The 27013-nt window shown below is 45.2% G+C and overlaps 1 protein-coding gene across 2 annotated transcripts in view; it reads left to right on the top strand.

The window, feature by feature from the left end:
• Window positions 1-27013, top strand: part of Alpk2 (alpha kinase 2) — a 117524-nt gene that overhangs the window by 76255 nt on the left and 14256 nt on the right. For both annotated transcript variants that reach the window (XM_046419425.2, XM_058571355.1), the window contains exons 7-13: window positions 2611-2758; window positions 5384-5511; window positions 5610-5645; window positions 10555-10829; window positions 12430-12518; window positions 15814-16031; window positions 21076-21124. In XM_046419425.2, the coding sequence (XP_046275381.1) occupies window positions 2611-2758; window positions 5384-5511; window positions 5610-5645; window positions 10555-10829; window positions 12430-12518; window positions 15814-16031; window positions 21076-21124 (943 nt within the window). The remainder of the gene's footprint in view (window positions 1-2610; window positions 2759-5383; window positions 5512-5609; window positions 5646-10554; window positions 10830-12429; window positions 12519-15813; window positions 16032-21075; window positions 21125-27013) is intronic.

Here is a 27013-nt window from a genome sequence, read left to right as displayed (position 1 = left end):
AATAGGACTCATCCCCACATACAAGTGCAAAGGAACATGAAGCAAGTGCCCATGAAATAAATTCAGAACTTCGTTCAGACACAGGGTCATTGTGTCTGAGTTGATACCAACTGAGTATCAGAAGAAAGAGTGCTTCCTAATGCACAGCCTCTCTTCTCTGAGGAACACCAGGCCTCATGGAAAGGGGAGCCTCTGGTGAGGGAGCATTCAGGGCACTCTCCCCTGAATTCTTCTTGAGTCCCAGGAGGGCTCTGCTCACACCCAGGTAGGCTCTGATCCTATGTCCTTCCCCAGTGGTGGGGGAGATGCCTGTTGGGTGGGTCTTTCCTTCTCAGGGAAAGGTAGGACAGTGCCTCGGTCCTTCCAGCTTCTGGCCCTAACGACAAACAAGCACGAGGCCATTTCTCTGAAAGAGCCCTTACCTGGCTTGGTCTACAACTGCCTGACCATTCATTTATTAAGGACATATTGTTTTACACAGTGACCCCAATTACTTGTGATAATTAGTGCAGCGACTACTTATTCAATAAGAATCTTCCGTGTGCCCTAATCCGTATGAAGCAACAAAGCCAAGGACAAGTGACAGGAGAGATGATTCTCTTCTGGCTCTTACCACTTGGCATGGCAGATTGTATAGGCTCCCCTTCAACAATGGTCTGCCTCTTCCTTGTAACTTGTTACCTTAGAGTTGTCTGTCCATCACGGATTCTAAATATGCCTTCTTTAGAACCTACTCCACCAACACATACTCAAAAGATTTTTAGTTTTGTCTTTCCAGGGTAAGGTACAGCAATTTCATTTTTTTTTAATGTCACCACTAGGAAGACACCAGGCTAAGAAGTTCCCATTCTGCCTGGTGTAGAGTCTTCATCTCTGCTCAGTATTGCCCTTCAGACCTGTGGTGACACCTTGCCTGTGTACCCACAGTCTGAAGCTCACCCTCCCCTCCCCTGGAGCAGCCCAGATTCAGTGCCCCCCGTCAGTGACCTGGTGGGCTAGGAGTTGGAAGTGTGCGTGTGGCAGGGGGTGGGGAGGGACTTGGATGATTCTGAAAGAAAGAAAACAAAGGCCAGGTAACCTTTTCGAGGCATCCTCAGGACAGTGGAAGCCTCAGGTCCACCAGAGGACTTCTGTGTGGTGTTTGCTCAACACTTGATAAACAGCCACGCTCCTGGGCCTCCTCTGACTCATTTGGCTGCAGTGCTCTTCTCTCACACTCAGACAATCCTTCCCAAGGCCCCCAGGCTCCTTGCTGAACCAGTTTCCTGTCTCCCAGAGCCCACCCTTCAGTTCTATACCCATTTAAGGCCCTTCTCTCCACCATCCCACTTTTTTCGTCTTCAACACTTAAAACAGCCTTCAGAACATGTAGGTGTACCCAGATGGCCCAGGAAGATTGCCACCACGTGGAAGGGACTTCAAGGGAATAGCCCAGGTGGAGGTGAGTTGGTCAAGACCTGGGTCTAGCATCTGAGGCTGTGCCCTGGAACAGCCTCCGCTTGGGCAGGAGCTGCAGAGCCCAAAGAACCAAATGAGATTAGCCATCAGTAAGGACGTGGAGTGTTTTCTCTCTTGATGATGACGCACTTGGCTCCAGTAATGTTGTTAGTAGTCTCAGCTACTCTCTGGTTGAGGGATTTGTTACCAACCAGCCCGTTGCCGCTTCCTGGGCACATAGTTAGCTTTAAAATATGCGTTCTTATAGCCAAGTGTCTGCGGGGGGCCCAGGAAAAATGGTAAGCTCGTTTAACACAACACAACACTCTTCACTGGAGTGGAACAGGAGTAAACAAAGCCTCCCGAGGGATACTTTTGGCTTGCCTGTGGATCATATAATGTTTGTAACATTTGTTCCTGAAGCTGCAGAGCACGTTTCCAATCATCTCGCACATCTGACTCTGTCCTCCGGGTGTTCTGGTGTCTATGTTGCCACCCAGTGGCTTCCCTGACTGACTACACATTTGCAGGTCAGGCTCTGCGCTCCTCACCAATAAAAATAAAAGGTGATATTTAAAGTTCTCATTCCAGCCCCTGAAATCATTTCTTTTGGTTCCTGTTTCATTGAAGTAGACACCTCTTTTGAGAGTGAGAGCAATGTCCACATCACTCCAGTCCATAGGCCATCTTTAGCAAAGACAGCTTTGAGGATCGAGCATTTTTCAACAAATAATTTATTCTTGAATTGTCTTTTACATTTGGAGACTTAACTGCAGTTACCTGAGTAGTCCATATTTTATTCTACTTCCTAATCTCTGGATCTAATTTTGACCTGGATCACCTGGTAATTATTTAAAAGCATCTTTATTTAGCCCAGGTCCTATAGACTAGGTTGCTCCACCCTTTAAAAAAAAAAAAAAAGTCTTTCAAGTTCTGTCTCACAGAGGGCACTATAGACCTCACCCAAGGAGTTTTAAGTAATGAAAAACAGGAGTTTTCCATCAGAGTGGTTTGCTCACTTTCTAACTGTCCAAGCAAGCACATCACCTCTCACTCATTTTCCTCATTCATAATTTGGGGGTGTTATTCCTGTCTCTCAGAATTGTGAGAATTAAATAAGATGCCATGGGAAAGTCTTCTGCCCACACTGACCTACACCTCTCTTGTTTCTAGCTCCAGTCGTATTGAAAAAGATCCAGGCCGAGATGTTCCCTGACCACCCTGAAAATGTAAACTTAAGCTGCCAGTTTGCAGAAGTTCACGAAGATTCTACCATCTGGTGGACAAAAGATTCAAAGTCAATAGCTCAAGTCCAGAGAAGGTCGGGTATTTGATCCTGGTTGCTTTTCACAGTTGATACACACTTATTTTTTAGTGTAGTTACAAAATAAAATCATAAATTATAGGAAGTGAAAAGGCAAATGGAAGTAAAGATCCCCTGCCCACAGCTCCAAGAAGAGTGGGAATGGCATACAGATGCCTGAACGGGGCATCTCACCTGGCCTCTCACCTGGGCTCTGCCGCCCGAGAGCTCTGTGTTCTTAGGAAGTCACAGGACCTTTCCTTACAGTTTAAACTCAGGAAACATGTTAGTATTCTTGACTGAGGATCTGTGGTCTTGAGGCTAAAGAACTCTCTTCTGTGTGTCTGTGTGTCGCCAATGAGTGTTTTCTGCTGCATAAACTCTTATTAATCTGACAAAGGTGAATAAAAAGAAGAAAAGTTCCATGAGTTTACCAAAAAGTAATAGCTACTCAGGATGACAGGCAGCTGTCTCTGAGGTGGGGAGACCAGTTAGTTTCTGGGTCCCTAGGACAGCACAGGAGGGGACCCTGAGGAAGAGATGAGTGAGGATTCTTGCCGTGGACACTGGTGTGGGCTGAACCTGCCTCTTGGCAGTTAATGATTGTTCAACTGACCTGATGAACGCAGGCTTCCTCTGCTGCATTCTAGACACAAATCACCTGCCTCCATGAAACCAGCGTAACCCAAACAGCCTGCAGGCACCCACTCCTGCTCCAGGAGGCCCCAGGTCAGCCCTGGGGCCACAGAGGTGTTCACATGCCCTTCAGCTGGTTGTGTATAGATTGAAAATGGAAGAAAATCGGACGGTTTCTGTGCAGTTAAATCAGATTTGTCTTCTTGGAACAAACATCTGGAAATTCTTTCCCAAATGCAGCTATGGAAGACGAGAGCTGTGGTTTCCTTTCTATCAACATCACCCCAGAAAATCTAATTAGACGTGATTGATCCAGTAATCACTTAGCTTAAAAGGTCACCATGACCCTGCCTGTCCTATGTATGGCTTTAAAAGATTATTATAATGGAGAAGAAGTAGACTGACTTTTAAGTCAAGGAGGTCCCCTAGAACTTTATTTTAAAAGTACTAAGTATTCATTTTAACTTTTTTTCCTGAACCTGTCAGCCAAGAACAATTAACTAACGTTTTCAGTGTTTTTCAATTAAACAGGCTTGATTGGTGCTTAAATTTTCCAGGTTCCTTTTCCATTTGAGGCATATTTACAAAAACCTCACCTCCCTCTAGGGAGCATATGTCAATAGTAAGCACTGAAGTCTTTTAAATTCTTAGTAGTATTTGCTTCATTTCATGTTGGCAATAGCTTAGTTGAACCCATCTGCTCTACACTAACACTTGAGAATGTTTGGAAATGATAATTCCGTTGTATATTGAGAGATCATTTATATTATTTCAGGTGGGTTTTCAAATATTAGGTAAAATCTCTCATCCCTACTTTTAGTTGAGTGTTTTCTTTTAAAAGTCCCTCCATGAAATATCTCACTGCCTTATTGTGTTATTCAGCTTTCCATCACTATGACAGAGCACCTGAAATAATTAACTTATGAAGAAAAAGGGTTCATGTTGGTGAATAGTTTTTGAAGTTTCAGTCCAATATTTGGCAGACTTGTTGCTTTTGGCTTCTGGTGGGTATGTTGGGTGGCAATGTCCGAGAGCAAACTGCTCACCTCATGGCTAGGAAGCAAAAGAAAAGTAGATGTGGAGGAAACCAAGAAGAAAGTGGTAGCATGCTCTGCTTGTGCATGTAATAGTGAGATGTTTTGGCTGTGTGGAGGCCCTTGGCTTGAATTTCTCAAAGTCTCAGGTCCTCATCTGTGAAATGAGAAGAGTAACCATCTTCCCTACGGGGTCATTCTGAGCATAGACCTCTAAGTGCTTTAGCACAATGCCCAATACCTACCAAGTTCTCAGTGTGCACTAGCTGTCACCACCTTCAGCACCAATACCTGCCACCACTCTGTTTTGTATTCAGAGCATGATGTCTGGAACTTAAAGATATTGGATAGGTGGGTGGTATTCGCCAGGGGAAGACACTATTTTAAAGGAGTCCCCCAAATCCAAGCTGGTGGCACACACCTGTAGTCCCTGCTGCTAGGGAGGATTTGGCAGGACGATCACTTAAGGAGTTCAAGACCAGACTGGGCAACACAGCAAGACTCTGTCTTTTAAGACATCACCAAAAGGAGGTGGGCCTCAGTGGTGATGTTTTATGTAAAACAAAGGACCCGTTTTGTCCCCTGTTTTCTGGGTTTAGGTTAGGGTATGGAGTCACCAGGTTTTCTTCAAGTGCATAATTGAGGCGAATTCTGAGCAGATGTGTTGTTGACAACTCCCAGGTGACTGTTGTAATTCTGGGCTCTGCAGCTGAGCCTGGCAGTTGAGCCTCAGGCTTGTTTCTGTGGACTCCTCCTGCCAGTTAGAGTGAGGGGGGTTAAACCTAAGGGTCATGGTCCTCCGCCGATAAATGGATGCTCAGATAGCCCGTCGGGGTCTAGTCCTTTCGCTGGACCACGGGGGGAGGGGGGGAACACAAAGGGGGGAATCATTACCTTGTCTCTCCTTTAGGGCACTAGGAGAATGCGACTTAGGAATGACTCGGTCTGTGCATGTTAATGTCCCCCTTTACAGCGCAGGGGACAACTCCGCTGTTTCCTTGACCATCGTTCAAGCCAGTCAGAAGGACCAGGGTCTCTACTGCTGCTGCATCAAGAACAGCTGTGGAAAAGTGGCTTCCGAGTTCCACCTCACCGCCCAAGGTAACCGCGGCTCCTCAGTCTCAGGTGGAAGCCCTGGCCCCGCCCACTCCCGAACGGACACCTGGACTGAAGCCAGTCTCTTCTTTGTCTTCTTCTAGTTCTCAGACAGCTTTCCAGTCACGGGGATATTAAAGGTAAGCCAACGTGAGTTGGCCTGTTAGAGGAAGTGGGCTCCCTGTGACAGCTCCCAGCGTGCATGTCCCCACAGACCCTTCCAACCCAGTGGGGAGCTCAGGAATGGCCAGAGAAACGAGGGGCGATTCAGGAGCCATTTCCATGAGATTGTAAGGGCTGTCCTCCTGTGTCCTGTCACTGGGCTGCAAATACCCTCAGGCGCATCGTTGATGAAAGAGGGTGACCTGTAGTGATGGGGATGCTGGGAACACCTGTTGGGGGGAGTTTGGATCTGACCTTTTTCTGTCGGCGTCCACACTGGCTGGCGCTCAGCCCTGCTGTGTGGGGTTCTCCAGCCTGTGACACTTACACAGCATGTTTTGTTTCTTCGATTCCCTTTTTAGAATAACTAGCTGAGCAGAGAGAGTCGAGGGCTGGAGTATAACCCTGTTCGTTCATTTAATGAAAATGAAAGATGGGTTTTTGTGCCTCCTATCTGGCATCGCCACAGCCTAACAGCTGCTGCTCCTGGACGCTTCTGCCACCAGAGGGCCATTCATTGAGTCTCCCACAGTTTGGTGGAATCCACATTTGTCATGTATTCCCTCTTAGGGGAAATCACCCATCTGCCTAGGTCGACCCATGCCCACCCCTACCTGGTCTGTATTTTTCCAGTTTCCATGGAGCAGACACCCTCTGCACGGCTAATTTTACTCTATCCATGTAGTCACAAATTGTGAAGCTGGTGGAGATGCCCACAATCAGCTCTTGGGAGCCAGAGCAAGGTGGCTCCGAATACCCCTCAGTGCCCCGCCCCACCACCGTGTTACTAACTCTTAGCACAGCATAGGACCCTTGTTCGGCTTTAGGGAGGATATGGGTAAAACTCGGATGATTAAATTGGGTTAGCGTCTTAAAGTTGTATTGTTAGTGCTGAGTTTTAAAGCAACCAAAACACCTGAGATCTCTGTAAAAATAGGACAATTGAAGTGATCCAGGTGCACTAAGATCCAGGATGCCAAAAGCAAGAAACTGGATCAAGGCTGGGAATGGTCTAGCAAATATTGTGATATTGATCCAAAACAATAAATTTAAATGCAAGCTCTTCATAACCCCCCCATGCTAAATCCCCATCTTCGATGTGTAGTGTACTTGTGTTTTAATTTAAAATCCTCCCTCATTTCTGTTTCACATCCCCAAAAGTCAAAATATGCAAAAGAATCCATTCCCTTCCTCCTTCTGCTCTAGAAAACAAACCGACTTTGATGAGGGCTTCGCGGTTGCAGTCAGCTTCTTAGCACTGATTGGCATTCACATCTGACATTTGCTATGACATTCTTGATTTTGGTTTGCATAAACTCGTGTCACAAGGCTTTCACCAGTCAAGAATGAGACCCTAATGGGGACATGTCACAGACCAGCAGATGGAAGTGGTGCCACTGGTAGGGCCTGCTGACTCCAGCCAGAGTCCTTGAAGACATCCCCTGCTCCCAGCTTCTGCCCCTCTGACAGGGCGTCCACTTTCAGTGACTCACCAGACTGGGGAGGCCATACCTGGCCTCACTTGATACTGTACCTTTATTTGGATCAGCTGAAAATTGCTTTTAATCACCTTTTTAAAAATTATTATTTAGAGAAATCTTTCACTAAATATTCATTGAATTCTCTACAGGAGAAACAAATAGCATTTTGTAAGTCAGTCTCTAATTAAAAAACTAATAAAGCTAAACTCACGGGAAAGCCTGAAATGAATGATGGGCCAAATTAAACACAAGTAACCCAACTTAATGATGTCATTACATTTTATTAATATATTCGTGATTTGCTCTTCCCTCCCTCTTAGCAGTCTTTGCCACGGGGGCTGCAGGTAGCCACATGGTTTCTCTGTGTGTTTAGAGTTTGGATTTTGCAACTTCTGGGTGTAGCAGAGAACCTCAGGGAGTTGTTTTGGTCTCCTGACACTCACAGGCACCTGCTCCAGCCTTTCGGTTCTCTCAGGGACTGCCCCCGCAGGTGCTGGAGGCAGCGGTGTGGGCAGGTGAGCAGGGCAATGGAGGGCTCTGTCTAGCCTGAGACTTGAACTGCCACACTCTGGTCTTTTCTGAGACCCCCCCAGGTGCTCCGTGTTCCTGTTATTTGAGTCACCCTTCCCAGTGAAGAAACTGGTCTAAATAAGGCATGCTTCCTGCCATCTCCCCCTGCAGAAGAGGTCTGAGCTCTGAGGTGACGCCCTCAGGAACAGTGACATTTCAGGCACTGCCGCAGCAGATATCCCTTGGACAGGACATTCTCTCACAGTTTCTGCCAAGTTGCAGGTGCAAACCTGCTTCCTCTGCAAAGGGAGTCACATTCCAGCTAAAACTCCAGCTCTTTCCCCACGGGGCTTTCCAGAGACAGAGAACAGTACTAAATTTTTTTTTTCTTTCTTTCATGGTTTATCCTTGTTAAGTAGACATTTCTGTTGGAACTGACATGATTGTTAACTATACCACATATAATACTGTACCAAAATTTATTTTTCTTCCTATTTCTAAGTATATTGTCTGGAACAACTTTTGTTTTTTAATTAAATTTAATTTTTTTTTTAATTTAATTTTTTTATGGGGGGGGGGGTTGTTTTAATGGAAGGAGGTTTGCAGCACCGGTATCCAAGCCAGGCCTCAAGCTAGACCAGAGCTCCACCACCGAGCTACATTCCCAGCCCAGAACTGATTCATTCAAAAGCATAAACCTAAACTTTTTAACCTTTGAATTTTCTATCTGAATTTTAGAAATCTGGGGATTTTGAAGGAAAACAGGATGTGGCAAATATGACTCATGTTTATTGGGTTATGGCATTAAAACATTTTCCATATTCTTTAAGTGGTATTTGAAGCAAATTGTTAAACTGAAATTCATCATGTCACTAGAATTGAGAAGGTTTGGGTTGTATAAAAAGCAGTTCCTATTCATTTTCCACCTATTTTTTAAAATTTAACTGTTATAAATTGAAACTACACTGTTCATTATAAATTTAAAGTTTTATTCTGGTTCTGTCACTTACGATGCAACCTGTTACAACTCTCGCCTAAGAGCTCACCTGAGAAAACACCCCATTGGAATCCAGGACAGTTTACTCAGGAGTTGTAGGGGAAGAAAAATATTTTTCTTCAACCTCCTGAGGTCTTGTTGGAACAGGCCCCTGTAACAAAAGACAGGTATAAGGAGAAATACAAGCTGAAGTGTACTATCGTGTTATGTTTTATGTCTACATTGGAGACACCCAGGAAATGAGTCATTCCCTGAAAGGTGATTTTGAATTCCAGTTTATAGAGCATCTTCAAACAAGAAGCAGTAAATTGTTAGAGAATTGACGAGAGAGAGAGAAGGACTTTTGAGTTCTAGAAGTGGCTTCTTGCAGAAGGCAAATAAATGGTGGATAAGGGCTAGCAAGTGAAGTTGATTAATGTAGATTGCCTTGGGCTATCTCCAGACTCTCAGGGGTCCAAGCTGTCCATAGTGCATAATCTTTATTCTCCCTGGTAGAGAAGGGTAGGTGGGATATCTTTTGTCTTTGTAAATGTATGTTTTAATTTTGGCAAATAGAGGGAGGCCAAAGGCTTTCCTGCATCTGCTTCTCAATTATCTGCAGTTCACAGTCCTTTTGCTCAAGAGGCCCATTCTGGTCCCCCAGCCTTCAGATAGCCTCTTTGAAATCATTTACAGCACTTTTTCTGAAGACCCTCTTCCTTCTGGCAGCCTCCAGCAATTCACCCATGTTTTCTATCTGAAAATCCCCTCCCTTCCTCTTTCTTTCTGACAATAACTAGGCCTAGACATTAACCGATATTCCTTAAGCGTAGGCTCCGTTTCCTTCCAGTTTTAATAGCTAGTACCCCTCACAGGCTACTCTTGAAGCACATGATCTGAAAATATTTTGTAAAGAAGAGAAAAACATTTCTCTAAACATACCGTGTAAAAACAAAGTGGGATTTTCACACGACCCCTGACTACTTTTATCTTTTAAAAGTATAGAAAGCTATCAGCTCTGAGAAATAGGTGTTTTTAAAAATCTAAACAATCTTGTTTCATTGAAAGCCATCTTATTTCCTCTGTCAGCAAGTCAGAAGTCTGATTTGGTCATCTCTAGTTTAAAATGGAGCATCCTGATTGAATCCATTATCATCTGACGCATGTATAGAATCAACTCCAAAAAACCAGCTGCTTGGAAACTCAGGAAACAATTCTACTTTTCTTTTTACAAATAAATCCAAAATAAGTCTACTCTTTTCAACTTGTCTTCAAAGAATATTCTTTTCATATTTTGTTCTATATTTTTGCCTATTTAATATATATCTCATGTGCTTTCTCAAGTGAGGCAGTATCACTCTTAAGGGGGCAAAAAACCTTCCTTTTTTGTGTATAGTACAGATATACACATGGTACATGAGTGAGTGTGTGTATGCATGTGTGATTTGTAGTGTTAAGATTTTTGCAGGGGAATTCTTAGAAAAAATGCCCAAAAAAGGCACCAATCATGATAAAAGATTGATACAACGCTATTGGATCTGGTCATTTGTCCTTCCCCTCTCTTCTACACTAGACTTGGCCCATCTTTTTGACTTGCTTTTAGTTTTTCTGCCTGGTTCTGCTTTTAATTTCCAGATCTGTCTACAATTCTTTTCCTGGTCTCCCCAGTTTCACTCCAACTGGTCTCCTCTTGCATGTGTCCTATGGGGGTCTTCCAGGATCCTCCTACATCCTCCTTCAGTGACGCTTCCTCTCCCCATCTCTCCCTTTAGCTGTGTCTCTGTTAGCAGTTAAGTGTGGTTCCTCCCTCTTGGTTCAACAGGTCAACCCTGTCCTTGCCCTTACATGATGGGAGACACTAGTTCTCCAAGGATCAGGACTGGGAGATAATCTGTCCAACCAAACTATGCTATGTTTTAGGGTGTGAAGAGATTGAATTTAGTCAGCTCATCTTCAAAGAGGACTTCCTCAATGACCACTACTTTGGGGACCGCCTGCGTGGACAGATTGCCACCGAGGCGCTGCACTTCGGGGAGGGGGTCCACCGCAAAGCCTTCCGCAGCACCGTGATGCAGGGCCTCACACCCGTCTTCCAGCCGGGTCATGCCTGTGTGCTCAAGGTACACAACGCAGTCGCCTATGGGACCAGAAACAACGACGAGCTCATCCAAAGGAACTACAAACTTGCTGCCCAGGTGGGTCTGTCTGCCCAAAGGTGTCCCTTCAGGTAGGAGAGTGACCAAGGTAACCTGAGATGAAAATCAGACTCAGAATGAATGAGAGTGTCTCCCAAAGGTGTTTCTCTTTTTTGGGGGTGTAGAAATCAAAGCTGAATACAGGGGGTTGCTCAGTTTGGGATGTGGATCAAGTCTGAATGCTGGGGGCCTGTTAGTCTTGGAGTACTGATCAAAGTCAAGTGGTGGGGGGGTCACTTAGTTCTTGGAAGAATTTCTTGGTCTCTTACCAGATATTTGGGACTTCACCAATGCCTGGAAACCCCTCTCCAATTCTGATTTGAACATGGTCATTTCTGTTCCTAGGAGGCCCCAGGAGACCCCTGGGGATTTGAATCTACTTGGACATGGGATGATAGGGCAGGTGGAGGTTGGAAGCAACAGTGACAGATTAAATCAGCGCTAAACTCTTGAGTGTTTTGTTTTATGGAGCAGGCAGCAGGGGGGTGTATTCAAAAGGGTCAGCATTTGTCTTATTTCCTGCTTTCCTGAGTTTGGTTCAGCCTATAAACTACAAAGAGAGATTGGCCCAAGTCTCCAGCTAAGTTCCCATCTCTCTCTGTCACCGAGTTGCAGAACTTGAGGCCAGAGGGGAGGAGAGGAGAGGGAAGGAGAGGGGAGAGAGGACAGGGGAGGGCAGGGGAGGACAGGGGAGGGGTAGTTTTGACTTCTCCCCTCCCCAGCTCCCCTTGACCCCTGTGGTTCACTCTCCACACCAGCACTGGTAAGCTGTCAGGAGGGTTGGGGCGAGCTCTTTCACAGACTAAGTGCCCTTTCAACATTTTTACCCATAACCTAGTGGATTGAGCTTGGATGACTCTCCCGGGTCCTGTCAATCATAAACCATCCCCGATTCAGGTGTGGTGATGTCTGTGAGACCATGTGCTTATGAGGGCAGCCACTCTTCTCCAAGTATGGGGCTTTTCCCATCATGTTCCTTTCTCCTCTGAACCCACACCTCTTTTTCTTTTCTTTCATTGAGCTTTCCATCTTGAGTATGGCCACTCATAGAAAATCCCCCAGCACACAGACTCCCACTCAGAAAAGAAAAGAGGGGGAAGCAGGATGCACTTTGGTTTTCCTGAGCCAGAAATCTTGTCAAAGTGTCCTTATTTACTATGCAAATTACAACTTAGAAAAGGAATTGCAGGGGGATATCTCAGAGGAAAACCAGGAGCCCCCAACCCCAGCGTTGTCTGTCATCATGACAAGGGGCCAGCCCCAGTAGTTCAGGGGTGAATTTCAGCTGGTTTAGAAGTGTAATAGTTTGGAATACCCTTGACCTTGGCCTGGGTAGTCCCTTCATGTCTCAGATCTCCTCTGTATGAGGCCAACTCTAGGTTATGATAATTACTGCTTCAGGGACTAGAGATGTAGCTCAGGTGAAGTGTTTGACCCCCAGCATGAACAACAACAACAACAAAATTAATAAATGTGTGCTTTGATGGGTTCAGGAATCCATTGGTGTGACCTACACTGGGAAAATTGCCGGAATGGTATTACTGGGTGATACTCTGATTCCTTTTAATCACTTGGATTTCACACGTGTTTGGTGATGTAGGAATGCTGTGTTCAAAATACTGCCAGACACTATGCCAAGATCTACGCTGCCGAAGCACAGCCCCTGGAAGGCTTTGGAGAAGTGCCCGAGTGAGTCTACCCTGACTTGGTTGTTACCATCTGATTTGCTGGGGACTCGGAGGGCTGGAGGGGTGAGGGTGAGAGTGATGTCAAGTGATAAGGTTGGTCTCTGTCTATAAATCCCATGAGGATCCCATGCCTGCTGTCCTGTTTGTCTGGACTCCAGGGACACACAGAGAGATAACTGATAAATATCCTTTAAAAATGTATGCAAGGGCAGGTGCTGTGGCACATTCCTATAACCCCAGCAGTTGGGGGGGCTGAGGCAGTAGGATCAGGAGTTCAAGGCCAGCCTCAGCAAAAGCAAGGCACTAAGCAACTCAGTGAGACCCTATCTCTAAATAAAAATACAAAATAGAGCTGGTGATGTGGCTCAGTGGTTGAGGTTGAGTGTCCCTGAGTTCAATCCCTGGTACCCTACCTCACCTCCCCAAATATGCATGGGTAAATAAATGACTGGCTAGATTAATTCATTCAATAAATATATCTACCACATTAAATAGAAAAGAAAAGGTATCTATTCTCATGGGTATAACAGTGTCTAAACAATGAGCAAACACAGGACACTGTCCAAATGTAATTAATCCTATGATGAAAATAAGATATGGTGATGTGACAGGTAAGAGTGGACCAGTGATCAGGCTACTGGTAACACAGTAGCCACTTCCTGGAATCCTACAGAGATAAATTACACCGATTGCTTTTATCCAGTCATTGAAGCAATATTTTTTGGCCTCAGCCAATTTGGAGGAGTCTGGAGCTTGTGTTTACTGGCCTGTGTGTCTGGGTGTGATCATATTTGCATGCTAAGTGGAAGGAGGAAGCTGCAGCCATTTATACAGCAGGCCTGGGAGGGGAAAGGAGGAGGGAGCTTGTCCAAGTGCCCCTGTTGGCTCACAGACTGGTAACAATACTTTCCCTTAGGTGGTCTGTTGTTGAGCAAAACCAGTAGCGTCTCTGATCCTTTCCGCTCGCTCGTTACCAAAAAAAAAATTTAACATACTTATTTACTACATAAGTATTTGTCAGCAAATGAAAAAATAATAATGTAATGCAAAGAAAAAACACAATTGCTTTTGAAAGTACATGAAAGAGAATACAAAAAGAAAAAGGACCAGCCATTCTTTAGTAAGCATCAGAGGGGCACGTTTTTCGAGGGGAGAACGGGGGATGGGCTGCAGCAAGGGCCTGGGTTTTGTAGGGTTTTAGCAGGGCCAGGTCATGGGAGGAGTTTTGGTGACTCATTTGGGTAAGGCAGGAGGGCAGGTAGGGCGACAGTTAGGGAAAGTCCCTAGGGCCTACTGTCCTTATCCTTCAGCTTCTCTGTTAAATATACGGAGACAGCAATCTGGGATGAGTTCAGTTCTGTGTCACAAATCTCGCCCTGTCATCCTTCTTGTTTGGTCCCCCCTCTTCCCAGTCTCTGTGTCAGGGGTCCTCTTTCAGGAAGGGAAGATTGAAGCCACTAATCCTCCCCTGCAGGGGTAGACCCAGATTTTGTGCAGCTTGTCTCTTCCCATATTCGGGGCCCTCTGGGAGAAAAGAACACAAAATTATTAAGATCAGATTGGTATAGGGACTTGGAAAGGGCCCACCCTGGGGGATGGGGGGCAGGGGAGGTAGGAGCTTAATGGGCTTCATCAGCAATTAGCACTGCAGTAAACTAGCCAAGGCCCAAGATGAGAGAATATCAGTGAGGACATTTTCCTGTGAAAAACTGCTTTCCCTTTCTTGCAATGGGAGGATTTGTGACCACATGGATGATGACAATATAAAGAGGAGTAAGGGTCCTCAGAAGGACATCTGGGAAAGATTCCACGCTCAAGGAACCTAAATCAGAGGATTTTAGAGCCACACACACACACCACTCACTCACACACAGAGCTAGCCATGGACATTCTTGCTTTCTTTCGAAGCCCCCATGCTTAACCACAGTTGCAGCCTAAAGAGAGGCTCTGGAACCTTTGGGTGACCCCTGTGTTTAATTCCAGACAATGGAGCTTGGTCCTGGAGAAGTTCTCTTTTAGAAGCACATGGGATCTTAAAGAAGAAAAAAAAAAAAAACACTCCACACTGGAGCAGCTTGTTTTTGAATTCATGAATATCAATGGCATCACATTGTCTATGCAAATGGGTCCCACTGGGCAGAGACCAGGCTAATAAAGAACCCGAATAATGCCCAACCTTTGTTTCTGTCCCTGTCCCCACACCCTGCCAGGGCTGCATGATTAATAAGAACCCAGACAAACCTTGAACCTTTGTGCTTGGTACAGGGTTACTGGCAGAGGGGTTCCTCAGAGCGTCCCCTGAATCCTGCAAAATTGACAAGCACACCTGAGGAAGCCTGGGCAGCCAGGCTGATTGCAGTGAGAGGGGGCAGGGCTACTGCCCCAAATGTGCCCGCTTCCATCTGGCCTTCTGTCCTCAGCTGGAACACCTGAAATTTCTTTAACAAGACACACAGAACTTTCATCTTAAAATTAGAACTAATTCTTTCCTTTCCCTGGAATGATCTTGCCTTAGAATTCCTTATGGTTCTCCACTCACTTCCCACAGGTCTCTCCTCAAATGCTCTTTATTCATCAACAAGGACTCCTCTGATGCCCCTTAAATAAAATGTCACCCTTTCCCACCCGTGTGTCTCCTCTCCGCCCCTTCCTATTTCCACCCAACACTCAGCTGTGAGCTTTTACTTGTTTCTTGTCTGTCTCTCTCATTCAATGTGAGATCCACAAGAGCAGAGCCTCTGTTTCCTTTACTGCTGCTTGTGGAAGTGTCTGGAAGAGTGTCTGACACGGAAGCTCCTGAATGAACATTTGTGGACTGAATGGAAGGAAAGGAGGATGCACAGATGGGTGGGTGGAGGGGAGGTAGGATGGGTGGGGAGGTGGTGGATGGATAGATGGATTATAATCCTTGACTAACACAACATTAAGGTATTAATATATGAAGACATTCATTTCTACATGAGCAATTGAAATAAAACGTAAGGAGGAATTTCTAATTCTAGAAATAAATAAAAACACAAATGCATTTTCTTTATCATTAAGTAATAATTGGGGGATTTTTTTTTTTAGTCTAAATCTAATGGATAGGGCTGGAGTGTAGCTCAGTGGTAGAACTTTTGCCTAGTATGTGCAAGGTCCATTTTCCATCCTCAGTACCCAAACAACCAAATCTAATGGAACCCAGAACCCAGGGGTTGATTGTGCAGCTCCCACTGCTCCACGTGGGCGTAGAATGGCCCAGCAGTTTTTCTTTCCATCTGAAATTCGATGTGTGTCCATGTTCTGCTGCCTTGCAGGATCATTCCTATTTTTCTCATCCATCGGCCTGAGAACAACATCCCTTATGCAACAGTGGAAGAGGAGCTGATTGGAGAATTTGTGAAGTATTCCATCAGAGATGGGAAGGAAATAAACTTCTTGAGAAGAGAAACGGAGGCTGGTCAGAAGTGTTGTACCTTCCAGCACTGGGTGTACCAGAAAACCAGCGGCTGCCTCCTGGTCACGGACATGCAGGGTGAGGACCATAGCTTGCCTGGCTGCAGGGACCCTGCGGGTCTGGGATGCTCCTAAGGGGGAGGAGTGAGGAAAGGAGGGAAGGGAAGGGGAAAGAGGGTCTGCTGCACACCCTGAGGCACCTTTACCCAAAGAAGGTGTTCCTAATATCTCATCAGAAACACAGTTTGACCCCGGAGCCCCGAAATGGCCTGCTGAATGCGATAATAAAGTTCTCTTTAATATTCATGCCAATAATGCTTTCCCATCTCAAAAGAGATTGGCTTCATTGTTATATCCTCAATAGGTGCAAACTCAGAAGTACATATGAAAATCCAGATGCAGGAAAAGATAAATTGAGATGTGACATTCCATTCTTAATATGTGAAAGGGCCTTACAATGCTTCAGATCTTATGTCCCCCCCTGGTGAATTTAAGGCAGGCTTTCAATGTATACACACATTTTTAGGAATACCATTTCTTTAAGAAAAGGGGTTGTCATAATTAGGGTTCACCAGGAACAGAGCAAGGCAAGTACTGTCATCCCTTAGTAATACAGGGGATTGGTTCTGGGACCCCTAATGGATACCCAAGTCTGGGGATGCTTAAGCCCCTGACTTAAAATGGCATAGTGTTTGCACATAAGCTACACATATTCTCCTGCATGTTTGAAACCATCTTTAGAGTGTAGTACCCGATACAATGTAAATGCTATGTAAACAGTAATTCTGTATTGTTTAGGGAATAATGACCAAACAAACAAACAAACAAACCCCCTTTGTACATATTCAATAGAGGTTCAGTTTTGGAGGAATATTTTCTGTGAATTTGAAGACGAGGAAGCTACAGATGCAGAGGAAGGACCTGAAGGCCATTGTATTTGAGTACAAATAGCCATTGGTGGGGGGATGTCCCTGGAAACAACACAGAGGAGTGAGGAAGTGAGACTAAAGAGGGATGGGCAGCTGACAGGGCACATGGATACACAGCCAGTTACTGCCGTGGGTAACGGGAGTCGCTCTGCCAGGAGCCTGTGCAGAGTGCACTTCCTAGAACCACCCAGTGTTTATCCTCCAGCTCCCACTGCACCAGCTGAAGGCTGCCCCTCATAGGGACCTTAACTGTTTGCACACCCGCCTGACATTTGGGCAAGCCAAGCTGGGCAAAGAGTGGGCAGAGATAGTTCTTGGGCAAAGAAATGCTGGTGGTGGCACTGCCCATGGAACCATGGTGTTCAGAAGTGGCTAGAGTGAGAACAGGATTGTCTACACGTGTCCTTCCTGCCACTTCCTAGCTGTCAGCCTTTGGTCAATGACTCACTTCTCTGTTTCAGTATTTCCAGGTGAGGTTGTTGTGAGGATTGAGTGAGATACTGAAATGTTTATTGCAGCATGGCCACATAGCAAAATATTCCCTATTTTTGAAATAATTATAGATTCACAAAAATTTGCAATATATATAGATCCCCATGTACCTTTCATCCGGCTTTGTCTAATGACAACATCTAACATGACTATAGCACATTGTCTGTAGAATCAGGAGACTGCCTTTGGCACAGCATAATTAACTAGACTATAGACTTGACTTGGATTTCACTGATTTCTACATACACTTAATCTTTATAATAATCTTACAAAGAAGATACCAGGATCCCAATTTTATAGATGAGAAAACTGAGGCTGGGAAGCAGTGATTTAATTGCTGCCACTCCGCTAATAAGTCGGTCCAAGATTCCAACCCATATTCTCTGACTCTGAATTGCAAGCTTTCCCACTACACCACAAATGAACAAATTTGCAAGAGATTTACTTCCCAATCTTTCCAAGTGTCCTCTGATGTTAGAAGGTAGCAGCATGCACACTGTCCTTTGTCCCCCTAAGCCCACTTGGAGACTCCTTGCAGACCAACTAGGACTGCAACATTACTGTCCTGCAGATGGGCAGATATGCAAATTTATGGTAAGCCATAACCATTCAGTCTTTGAAGAGCGTTGGCTGCCACACGCTCACACACCAGAAACATTGTCTTAACGGTTATTCATGCTAGTTAGACTCTGTTGGTATAGTTGTTGCCTCCCCAACCCCCCACCATCTTTCCTCCTTCAGAGTTTATTTTGCATTAAATAGAGTTTGTCTACTGAAAAACAATGCCCTGGAGCTTCATGCACAGCTAGTTTTGCTTTTAGGCACTAGTAAACAACTATAGTGAAATATTACATCTCTCTGTAAATGATGTGTGCAATTAAATGTGCTGGCATGGAATTTCATAATGGTGTCTACTTACTTTGCTGCTGGGAAAAAAATGTTTTTATTGTCACTACCAATGTGGCATGAAATAACACATCCATTCTCTAAGTAATATCTCCCCCTTCTTATAATTTTACTGGGATATTGGAACTAGAATTAAAGCAAACCCCAAAATCAATCATCCTCTTCTTGAACACTTAAAAGTTATTCCATCCCTTGGTGCATTGATTTGTTTATAGGATTGTGCTGGGGCCTGCAGGTTTGTGGGGTTAAAGTGGGTCTGTGATTTGGAACCAAGACCTGGCTCACTGGTAAGATCATTAGGCCTTCTAAGGAGCCAGAAAGACCCAAGAACTCAAATTCTGGATAATAGACTCCTGGTGCTGCCAACTTCCTTCCTTCTACCAGAAACAACCTGTGGGTCACTATTATCCACAGCTCAGTTTAATAGCTGCACGCTGGAATTTAATTCATTGTTCTCTAGTGATTGTTAATAACCTTGATTGAATTGCTGACAAATTATTAAACCCAGAGAGAGAAGTTTCTTTTTAAAGATTATATTCTATTTTTCTAAACTGAAAATGACAGTTGGTAATTGTGAGAAGCAAGGGAGAACAATTCTCCAAGTTCAAGGACCTTTTGCCAAATGACTTTAAAAATTAGACTTTTGTGCAACTTAGAGCTGTGATTTTTAAGTATACTTTCCATGAAACAAGATGGCCAAAGAGAGCTTTTGCAATTTGATATCTTAAAAAAAAAAAAACAGTCCCCATAATAAAAGCATGTTGAGTATTTTTACATATGTTTAAGTGGTTAGCAGCTTTCAGAAAATGAGATGAATTAGTTACCAACTGTGAAAGAGGCTTTTAAAATGCTCGCTGGCACCCCCAAAGTGCCATGTCTAATTTAGCTCACAGGTGCACTCCAGAAAAGCCCGGCTCATTGCTTCTGTCTGACTAACCAGTCTGAAAAGCAGCATGTCCCATGGTTTGACGTGCTTCAAGCAGACACTGCCGAATCAGAGCGTTTACCCTTCAAACTTTCCTTTCCTGGGCCTCTGGGATGGAGAACCCTAGAACTAGATTGTCATCAGATATGATCCTCAGGGTTGGCTTTGTGGGAGACACTCGTTCCTTCTTGCACATGCCAGACTGGTTTATAGGCTGCTGGCCTTCTTGTGGCCAGGTCATCAGCTGGTGGTGGAAGACTGGTCCTTAGAGCCTGGCCCATATAGAACCAGAGTCAGAGGTGAGAGAGGAGAGGAGAAGACCCCCGCCTGTCATCCAGCAGATCAGATGCTGGTAGGGTGGCATTTTGGATGCTATGCCCTGTGATAAAACTAGATCACATAGGTGGGGTCCACTGGGTTGGGGCAGGAGCCACCCTGGAAAGACAGGAAAAGAATGGGTACTTGGTTAGGGGGGAAATATGCTAGAAAGGCCCCGGTGCTTCCACACTCTGAGCATCAGAGAGGTGTCCTTTCTTCCTGCTAGATCAGGGAGAGGTAACAGATGCAGGATGAGGTGGGGCAGAGTGAGCAAGGGGGGTGCTTCAGTCAGATGTTGAGAGTCGGTGACTAAAAGGCCTGACAGAACAACGTGAGGGGAAAAGTCTCTTTTGGCCCATAGTTTCAAAGGTTCAGTCCAGGGTCCGCTGACTCCACGGCTCTAGGCCCTGAAGGGAGGCAGAATATCCTAGCAGAAGGGCCTGGCAGAGAAAAGCAGCACAGGACAGAACAACCAGGAGGCAGAGAGAGAGAAGCTCGGCTCAAAATATAAACCCCAGAGACATGCCCTCTATGACCTACTTCCTCCAGCCATACCCACTTCATCTATACCAGTGGATTAATCCACTGATTAGGTCTCACAATCTAATTATTTCACTTCTGAAAATTCTTGCATTGTCTCACAAACGAGCACAAAAGACACCTCATACCTAAACCATAACAGGTGATTCTTCTGCTGCAGAAAGTCGGGTTCTTGCCCTCCTCACGGTGGAAGGAAATAGATTGTCCATCCTCCTTTCATTATTGGGTACTCTTCCAGCTGCCCCTGTTGTGTGTTTGGGATTCTACCATAAACACCTATGGCTCTCTGCTGAGCTGGTAGCTCAGGTAGCTGTTTTATAGTTTGGGGTTTGGTACCCTCCCTGCCAACCAACCACAGTTCAATGAATAGAGGTTAGGGCAAGTGCCAAAGGGGCAGACCATGGATCCCAAATGTCAGCATGCCCAGGCCACTATTTAAAAGACTAGAACTCTGGGCCTAAAGCCAATCCAGACAATCTTCAGCTGTGGATGGGAAACCATGTTCTTGGAAATGGGAACATGGTTTGGCTTTGAGCTAAGCAGATGTCACCTTGAATTTTCTCACTGTTGACTTTGACCACCACAGCCCATGACTGTTTGTCCTTCCGTTGTGTAAGGGTTTCCACTTTCAATGAGGAATTAGGAACCAGAGGAAGCCCAAGTCAGAGTAATTCTGGGGAGGAGGCTCACGGAAAGAGACAGACTTCAGATGCATCAGAGAGCAGCTGAGCCTCCTTCATCCCAGGGGCGAGACGAGCCAGGCAAAACTTGAGTCACAGGCACTGATGCATCAGGGGTCTGCCTTCCCCATTTCACCCCCTGAGATAGGGTGCATGTCGAAAGGCTGTCAGTCTCTGGGCCTCTGGAGGTGGAAACCAGGAGGAATGTGTGAATTTCTGCAGGAAGGGAGCTATTTTGACATTGGAGCTCTCTACCCCTTCCCTGAGTGGATCCCTGATCCTTTCTGAGTATCCCTGAGTAACTCAAACTGTCCTTGCTTTCTCTTCCCATAGGTGTAGGAATGAAGTTAACTGACGTTGGCATAGCAACACTGGCTAAAGGGTGAGTAAGATATAAAATGGAGAGCATGTCATTAACACTAGGCCTCCAAATACCTTCCGGGCAAACACTGTGAGGCTGATGTGGGCAGAGTGGATTTCTGGTCCTCACTGTGGGTGACAAATGTTCTTGGGATGAATTCAATTCACTTCTCTCACTTACATAAAATATTTATGGACTTTGTTCTCGCAGGGAAACACATTTGTTTCCTAACTTTGAAACCAACAAGAACTTTTGCAAACACATTTCTAGATTAATCACTCACAGGGATGTCATGGAGGGATACATGCCAGCAATTTTTGGGGGGATGTCTTTTAACTATGAATATTCCATTTTTATACATCTAATATCTTCACTTTTAAAAGCTCCTTAAAGGCATATATACATATATGATATGTATATATGTGTGTGTATATATATATATATATATATATTTTTTTTTTTTTGCAGTTGAGCATAGTAAATTCAATTTGTATATTTTTAATCAAGTTATTTCTCCAAAACTACTGTAGACACTCACAGACACTAGGATGATTATTGCAGGAGCTAATGGCTGCCAAAGAGCTGTTGTTGATTGTGGTTTTGTTTCCATAATTTATTTATTCATGTATTTTCTTTTTTTATTGGTGCATTATAATCATTCATAATAGTGAAATTCATCATTATATATTTGTACATGCACACAATATAACATTATAATTTGGTCAATTTCATTCTCTAGTATCTCTCTTTTCCTTCCTCCCCCTGCCCCCAAACCTGACCTTTTTCTCTACTCTACTGGTTTCTCTTCTATTTTTCATGATATTTCTTCACTTTTTTCCCCTTTTTTTCTCTAGCTTCCACATGAGAGAAAACATGACCTTTGGCCTTTTGAGTTTGGCCTTTTTTCACTTAACATAATGCTTTCAAGTTCCATCCATTTTCCTGCAAATGACATAATTTCATTCTTCTTTCTGGCTGAGTAGAACTCCATTGAGTATATATAGTGTGTTTTCTTTATCCATATGCCACATTATCTATTTATCTATTGACAGATACCTAGACTGGTTCTATAATGTGACTATTGTGAATTGTGTTGCTGTAAACATGGATAAACATGTAATGCTGTGGTATAATGACTTTAATTGTTTAGGACAAATAGCAAGGACTGCTATAGCTACGTCATTTGGTGGTTTCATTCCTAGTTTTTCGAGGAACTTCCATATTGATTTCCATAGTGGTCATACTAATTTGCAATCCCACCAACAGTGTAAACATGTTCCTTTTTAACACATGTCCTCCAGCATTTGTAATTGTTTGTATTTTTGATGGCTGCCATTCTAACTGGAGTGAGGTGAAATTTTAGTGTAGTTTTGATTTTTATGTCCCTAATGGCTAGATGTTGAACATCTTTTCATGTATTTGTTGGCCATTTATATTTCTTCTTTGGAGAAGTGTCTGTTTAGTTCATTTGTCCATTTAATTTAGTGTAGTGTTGCTTTGCTCAGTTGCTGGCACGGATGATACTATAAGAACTTTCTACCAGCAAATCATCTAAACAACTGTCCCTTCCCTCTGCTTCACTTGACCCTTACTGAGGACCAAGCTGGCTGTTTGTGGTTCTTGGTGAGAATGAAACTCTGTTGGAGTGGCCAGTGCCTTTGACTGCTCTTTAAGACCCTCTGCAAGAAGAAGAAGAGGCAGATGGCTTTTGGAGGGGATGACCTCTGTTTTAAACATGCAGGTTTATTATTGATTAGGTATGGTGAAGCCAATGGATTAGGATGCAACCATGGTTGAAAACTAGTTTGTTGCTCACAGTTTCCAGGAGAAGGGTGCATAATACACAGGGGCAGTAAGGACGCAGAGGAAGTAAGAGGAAACATGGGTAAGAACCTTAATTTTTTTTTTTTTTAGATTGGACAAAGTTGGGTAAGCCGGCCTAGCTACTTTGAAATTTTTCAATGGGCTAGGGGGCATAGGTGTTGTCCCTCATTATCTGGTACCTGTCGTGCGGTGATAAAGGCAGGTACATGGTGCTCCGAGTGTTAAAGCTGATGGAGGAGGTGGTGGGCTTGGGCTCTGGATCAGTTGGTTTGTATATGAAAGTGCTCTGGAAAAAGAGTCACTTACTATCTTCGGGGAGTGGCTATCCCTAACAGGGGCTGTCTTTCTAGAGCCAGTAAGCATCAGAAATACAAATCAATAAGATGGTGCGCTAGTGGCCCCAGGACAGAATCATTGTGTCTGATGTCCTTGCTTTCCATCCACGTTAGCGTTGTTCTGAAAGTGTTCACATTTTGAAGATAAATTCAGTGGTACCCTATTTATGAAAGTCACTGGTCCCAAGGGGGAATTTCCCAAAAGGAGCTTTTCTTTAAATCTCTATGTTCTCTGCAGCACATGGAAAATACCCTCATTGGCCAGACCTGGTTTGAGCCCTGGCTTCCCATCATTCCAGCTGTGTGGAATGTGACACTGCCTTCTGGAAGGCACTCGTCTGCAGAATGGGGACACTCGGGCTTGCCCTCAGGGTTCTCCAGCTAATCTACATCTAGACCCTGAAGCTCCGCGTAATCTAGATAAATACTAATTTTCTCTCCCCTCTAATTCCTCAGCCTGACACCAGTGCAGGCAAATGAATACCACTATTTAGAACAACCTCCTATCAAAACAAAGCAGAAAACTGTCCCAGAGTTCCCCAGACTAGGATGAACCTAAGAGCGTGATGATTTAAGACATCTTTCCAAAGCACATCAGCAGTTTCCAGGAACCCAGACCATTTGAGAGCTTCAAGTGGCACATTTTCCCCGCTCCTCATTTAAAAAGAAACCCAAGCCTTTGGTTTTGTTCTCAGCTTTAATGTGACTTATCTGGCCTGGGACAGCTGCCCAAGACCCATTAGAAGCAGGATGACTGGAGCCCAGGGAGAAATACTGCCTGTAAAGTGTTACTTACTGTCTGCCCACCCACGGAGAGGTCTGAGGGACTGGCAGAGATGGGGGACAAGGGACTGCTGAATGTTTGAGAGCTTTGAAAGGAATATTAGATCATCTTGTCTGTTTTTAAAAAAACTTTTTAAACATTTCAAGAAAAAAGTTACGATTTTTTTTAATGCCACAGATTTCTTTCTCCCCACAAAACTATCTTAGAAGCCTGTTTTTTTAAAACTGATAAAAGCAGGGTACTCCTCTAGGATTGGTTGAGAGGCCCCTTGACAAGTTCCTCAGAGCCCTTGTGCTTGCAATGAAATCCGGTGGCCACGCCCACTGCCAGCACTTCCCTGGTGAAGAGGGGTAGGGCAGGTGCCCCTGATAGCGAAGAGGTAAGCAAGGAGCATCTGAGGTTAAAGGGTAGATTCCCAATGCTGGGAGGCAAGATTTGAAGCAATTCTCCAAAGAAAGCCAAATCCACGAAATGGTCCAAAAACAATGCCTACAGATTTGGAAAGGGTTTAAGTTCAAAGGCACTTTGAAGACAGGATGGGAAATGACCCAGTGGGATGCCAGTGCACAGGGGAAAGACAGAGAAGAGAATGGCAGACTGCAGAGGGCTTCCAGAGAGTGCAGGAGAGGAGATGCGTGAATAGGACCGGGCAAGCATGTTCTGGTGAGCTTAGATTAGAAAGGGGGAGCTGCTAGTTCTATGGAGTTCTATGGAAGGTTGGTGTATGGTCTCTGCTGCGTGAACCCATCATGAGTAGCAGAGCTCTGTGTCAAAGAAAATATTCCCTATGTATCTGCACCACGTCTCTAGCAGGACCCCCCAATAAATGCAACCTGCCTTGTTCTCTTGTTTAATGAAGTCCAAGGTTGTGATGCTATTTGGGGAGTAAATAAGCTACTTATCATCTCAAAAAGAAAACAGGGAACTGCCATGACTTACTCATTTTAATTCAACTTTACTTGGTAGTATGATCCTTAAGACAGACACCTGTCGTATTTCTCCTGGGAGCAGGAGATAATGTTCGTGTCCAGAGGCACATCACCTCTGACACCCTTCATCTTTTGGCAGTGTTGAGTACAAAAGTTTCAAGTGACAGAGTGTGACTGTTTTGACACGCAGCGATCCATTTTCCACCTACACCTATGATACTAACTGGACCTTTTAAGGTGCTTCTGATTTGAAATTGTTCAGTTCTTTAAAGGAAATAAAGGGAAGTTACTGGTAACTTGAAAACCTACCCTAACCAACCCCAAACCATTGTAAAGCAATGAGGAGGAGAGCAAACACACACAGGTCAGAGGGGACTTTGCAAAAACCCAGTGCTTGAGATCTGGGGAGAAGGTGGGATAGGGACTCAGCCACCAGAGGGCAGCAGAGCCAATATTTTGTCCTCCATAGTCTCTAAACAAAACAATAACAAACAAAAACAAAAAGTGAAAAAACCCAGCCAGTTTCATATTGCTGGGTTGAGTAAAACAAAGAGCACCACTCTAAGCAGAATTCTTCCCAGTCAGTAAGCAATGACCAAAAGAAGATGGACATGAATAGCCACCAAGGACGCCCCTCTGTGTGGCTACCAGCCAGTGCTTGGGACTTTCTAGCCTTGGAAGAAAAACTGGATGAAGCTTAAGGATGTGTGGCGAGTGTCAGGCGTCCCTGACATGGAAAGCACATTCAGGAGGCCTGGACAGAATCGCGAAAGGCACAGGGGAGGTGACAGAGGCCCACATATCGAGGCAGGCACACCTGGGGGACAGTTGTTTTGAGAAGGCAGGCTCTACTGACCTCTGCCTGCCCCGTTCTGTCCTCCCAGTGGGAAGGTCCCGACAGAGGTTCACATTCACAGGCCAGAGTTCCACCCAGGGCCAGGCAGCCTACAGCGACTGCAAATGGCGGGGATAAAAGCCCCCCAGCTGCTTCACGCAGTACAAGTCACCGGCATGTTGGAGAGGAAGGGCCTACACTGACTTGGAGAGGGGAAGACAAGGAGTCTCAATTTCAAGGTCACACCCTTACAAAGGCTCTGGTGAGAGGGGGTGGAGCTGGGCAGACTAGGGAAAGCACTCATGAAGGTGCCAGTTGAGGTTGCAAGAGACTCACAGATGGCTTCTTGCCATTTGACATATGGTTTCAGAGACAAAGCTGAACAGAAAGAACATCTGAGGGAAGACTGAGGTCTCGAGGTTGCCCCTTGCAAACAGGCTGGGTGCCAGTAGGAGGGAGCTGAGAGGAGGGCACAGGGGCGGCTGAGCAGACAGGACTGGGTAAAGACCAGAGATGTTAAAAAAGGAAACAAAACATTAGAGTGCCTTTGGAACAGTCAAAGCCAAGTGCAAGGGGGCAGGGGCGGGGAGCCAGGTGACAGGGATCAAAGAGGAAGGTGCTTCTAGGAGGGGGTGGACTCAACACATCTGTCACTAGAGGAAAGGGCTGGAAAAGGAGGTGGTGTGTGTGTGTGTGTGTGTGTGTGTGTGTAAGGGAGTCAGGCACTTGCTGGAAGCAAAAGGGCAGGAGCTCTGGAGGAAAGAAGGGGACTAATGACTGGAGTGGTCTGTCTCCCTGAGGACTTTGGAACTTGTCAGTAAGGAAGGCCAGGCATCAGCGCTGTCCAGCCAGCCACACCCTGGAAATGTGGCCTTGTCCCCCACCCTTAACCTGTCCAGGCGTCAGCCAGGTGCTCTCCTGAGGGGTGCCATCTCCAGCAGTCTGTGCCTGAGGGACTCCAGCACCCTCCTCCCTGGCCCTCCCTGGCCCTCGCTGTCTGTGGCCCTAGAGGCTCCCTGCCGCAGGTGGAAGGAGGGTGACCTTGGGAACCAGCACCCTGGGCTTGGAACAATGGATGACCCTCAGACTGCTTATTTGAGGGTTGTCTTCCCTCCATTGTCCCCTCCTTGGTTCTTTGCCCTTGGTTCCAGTCTCAGCTTCAGACAAGGAGTGGACTCTCTGCTTCTTGCGTATTCACAGGGA

This window comes from Marmota monax, unplaced genomic scaffold (assembly GCF_021218885.2).
Source record: "Marmota monax isolate L192 unplaced genomic scaffold, Marmota_monax_Labrador192_F-V1.1 WCK01_AAM20220418_F8-fsc00088, whole genome shotgun sequence".
NCBI classification, from domain to species: domain Eukaryota; kingdom Metazoa; phylum Chordata; class Mammalia; order Rodentia; family Sciuridae; genus Marmota; species Marmota monax.
Note: the sequence above shows the minus strand (reverse complement) of the source record. Positions and strands in the feature narration are given on the sequence as shown.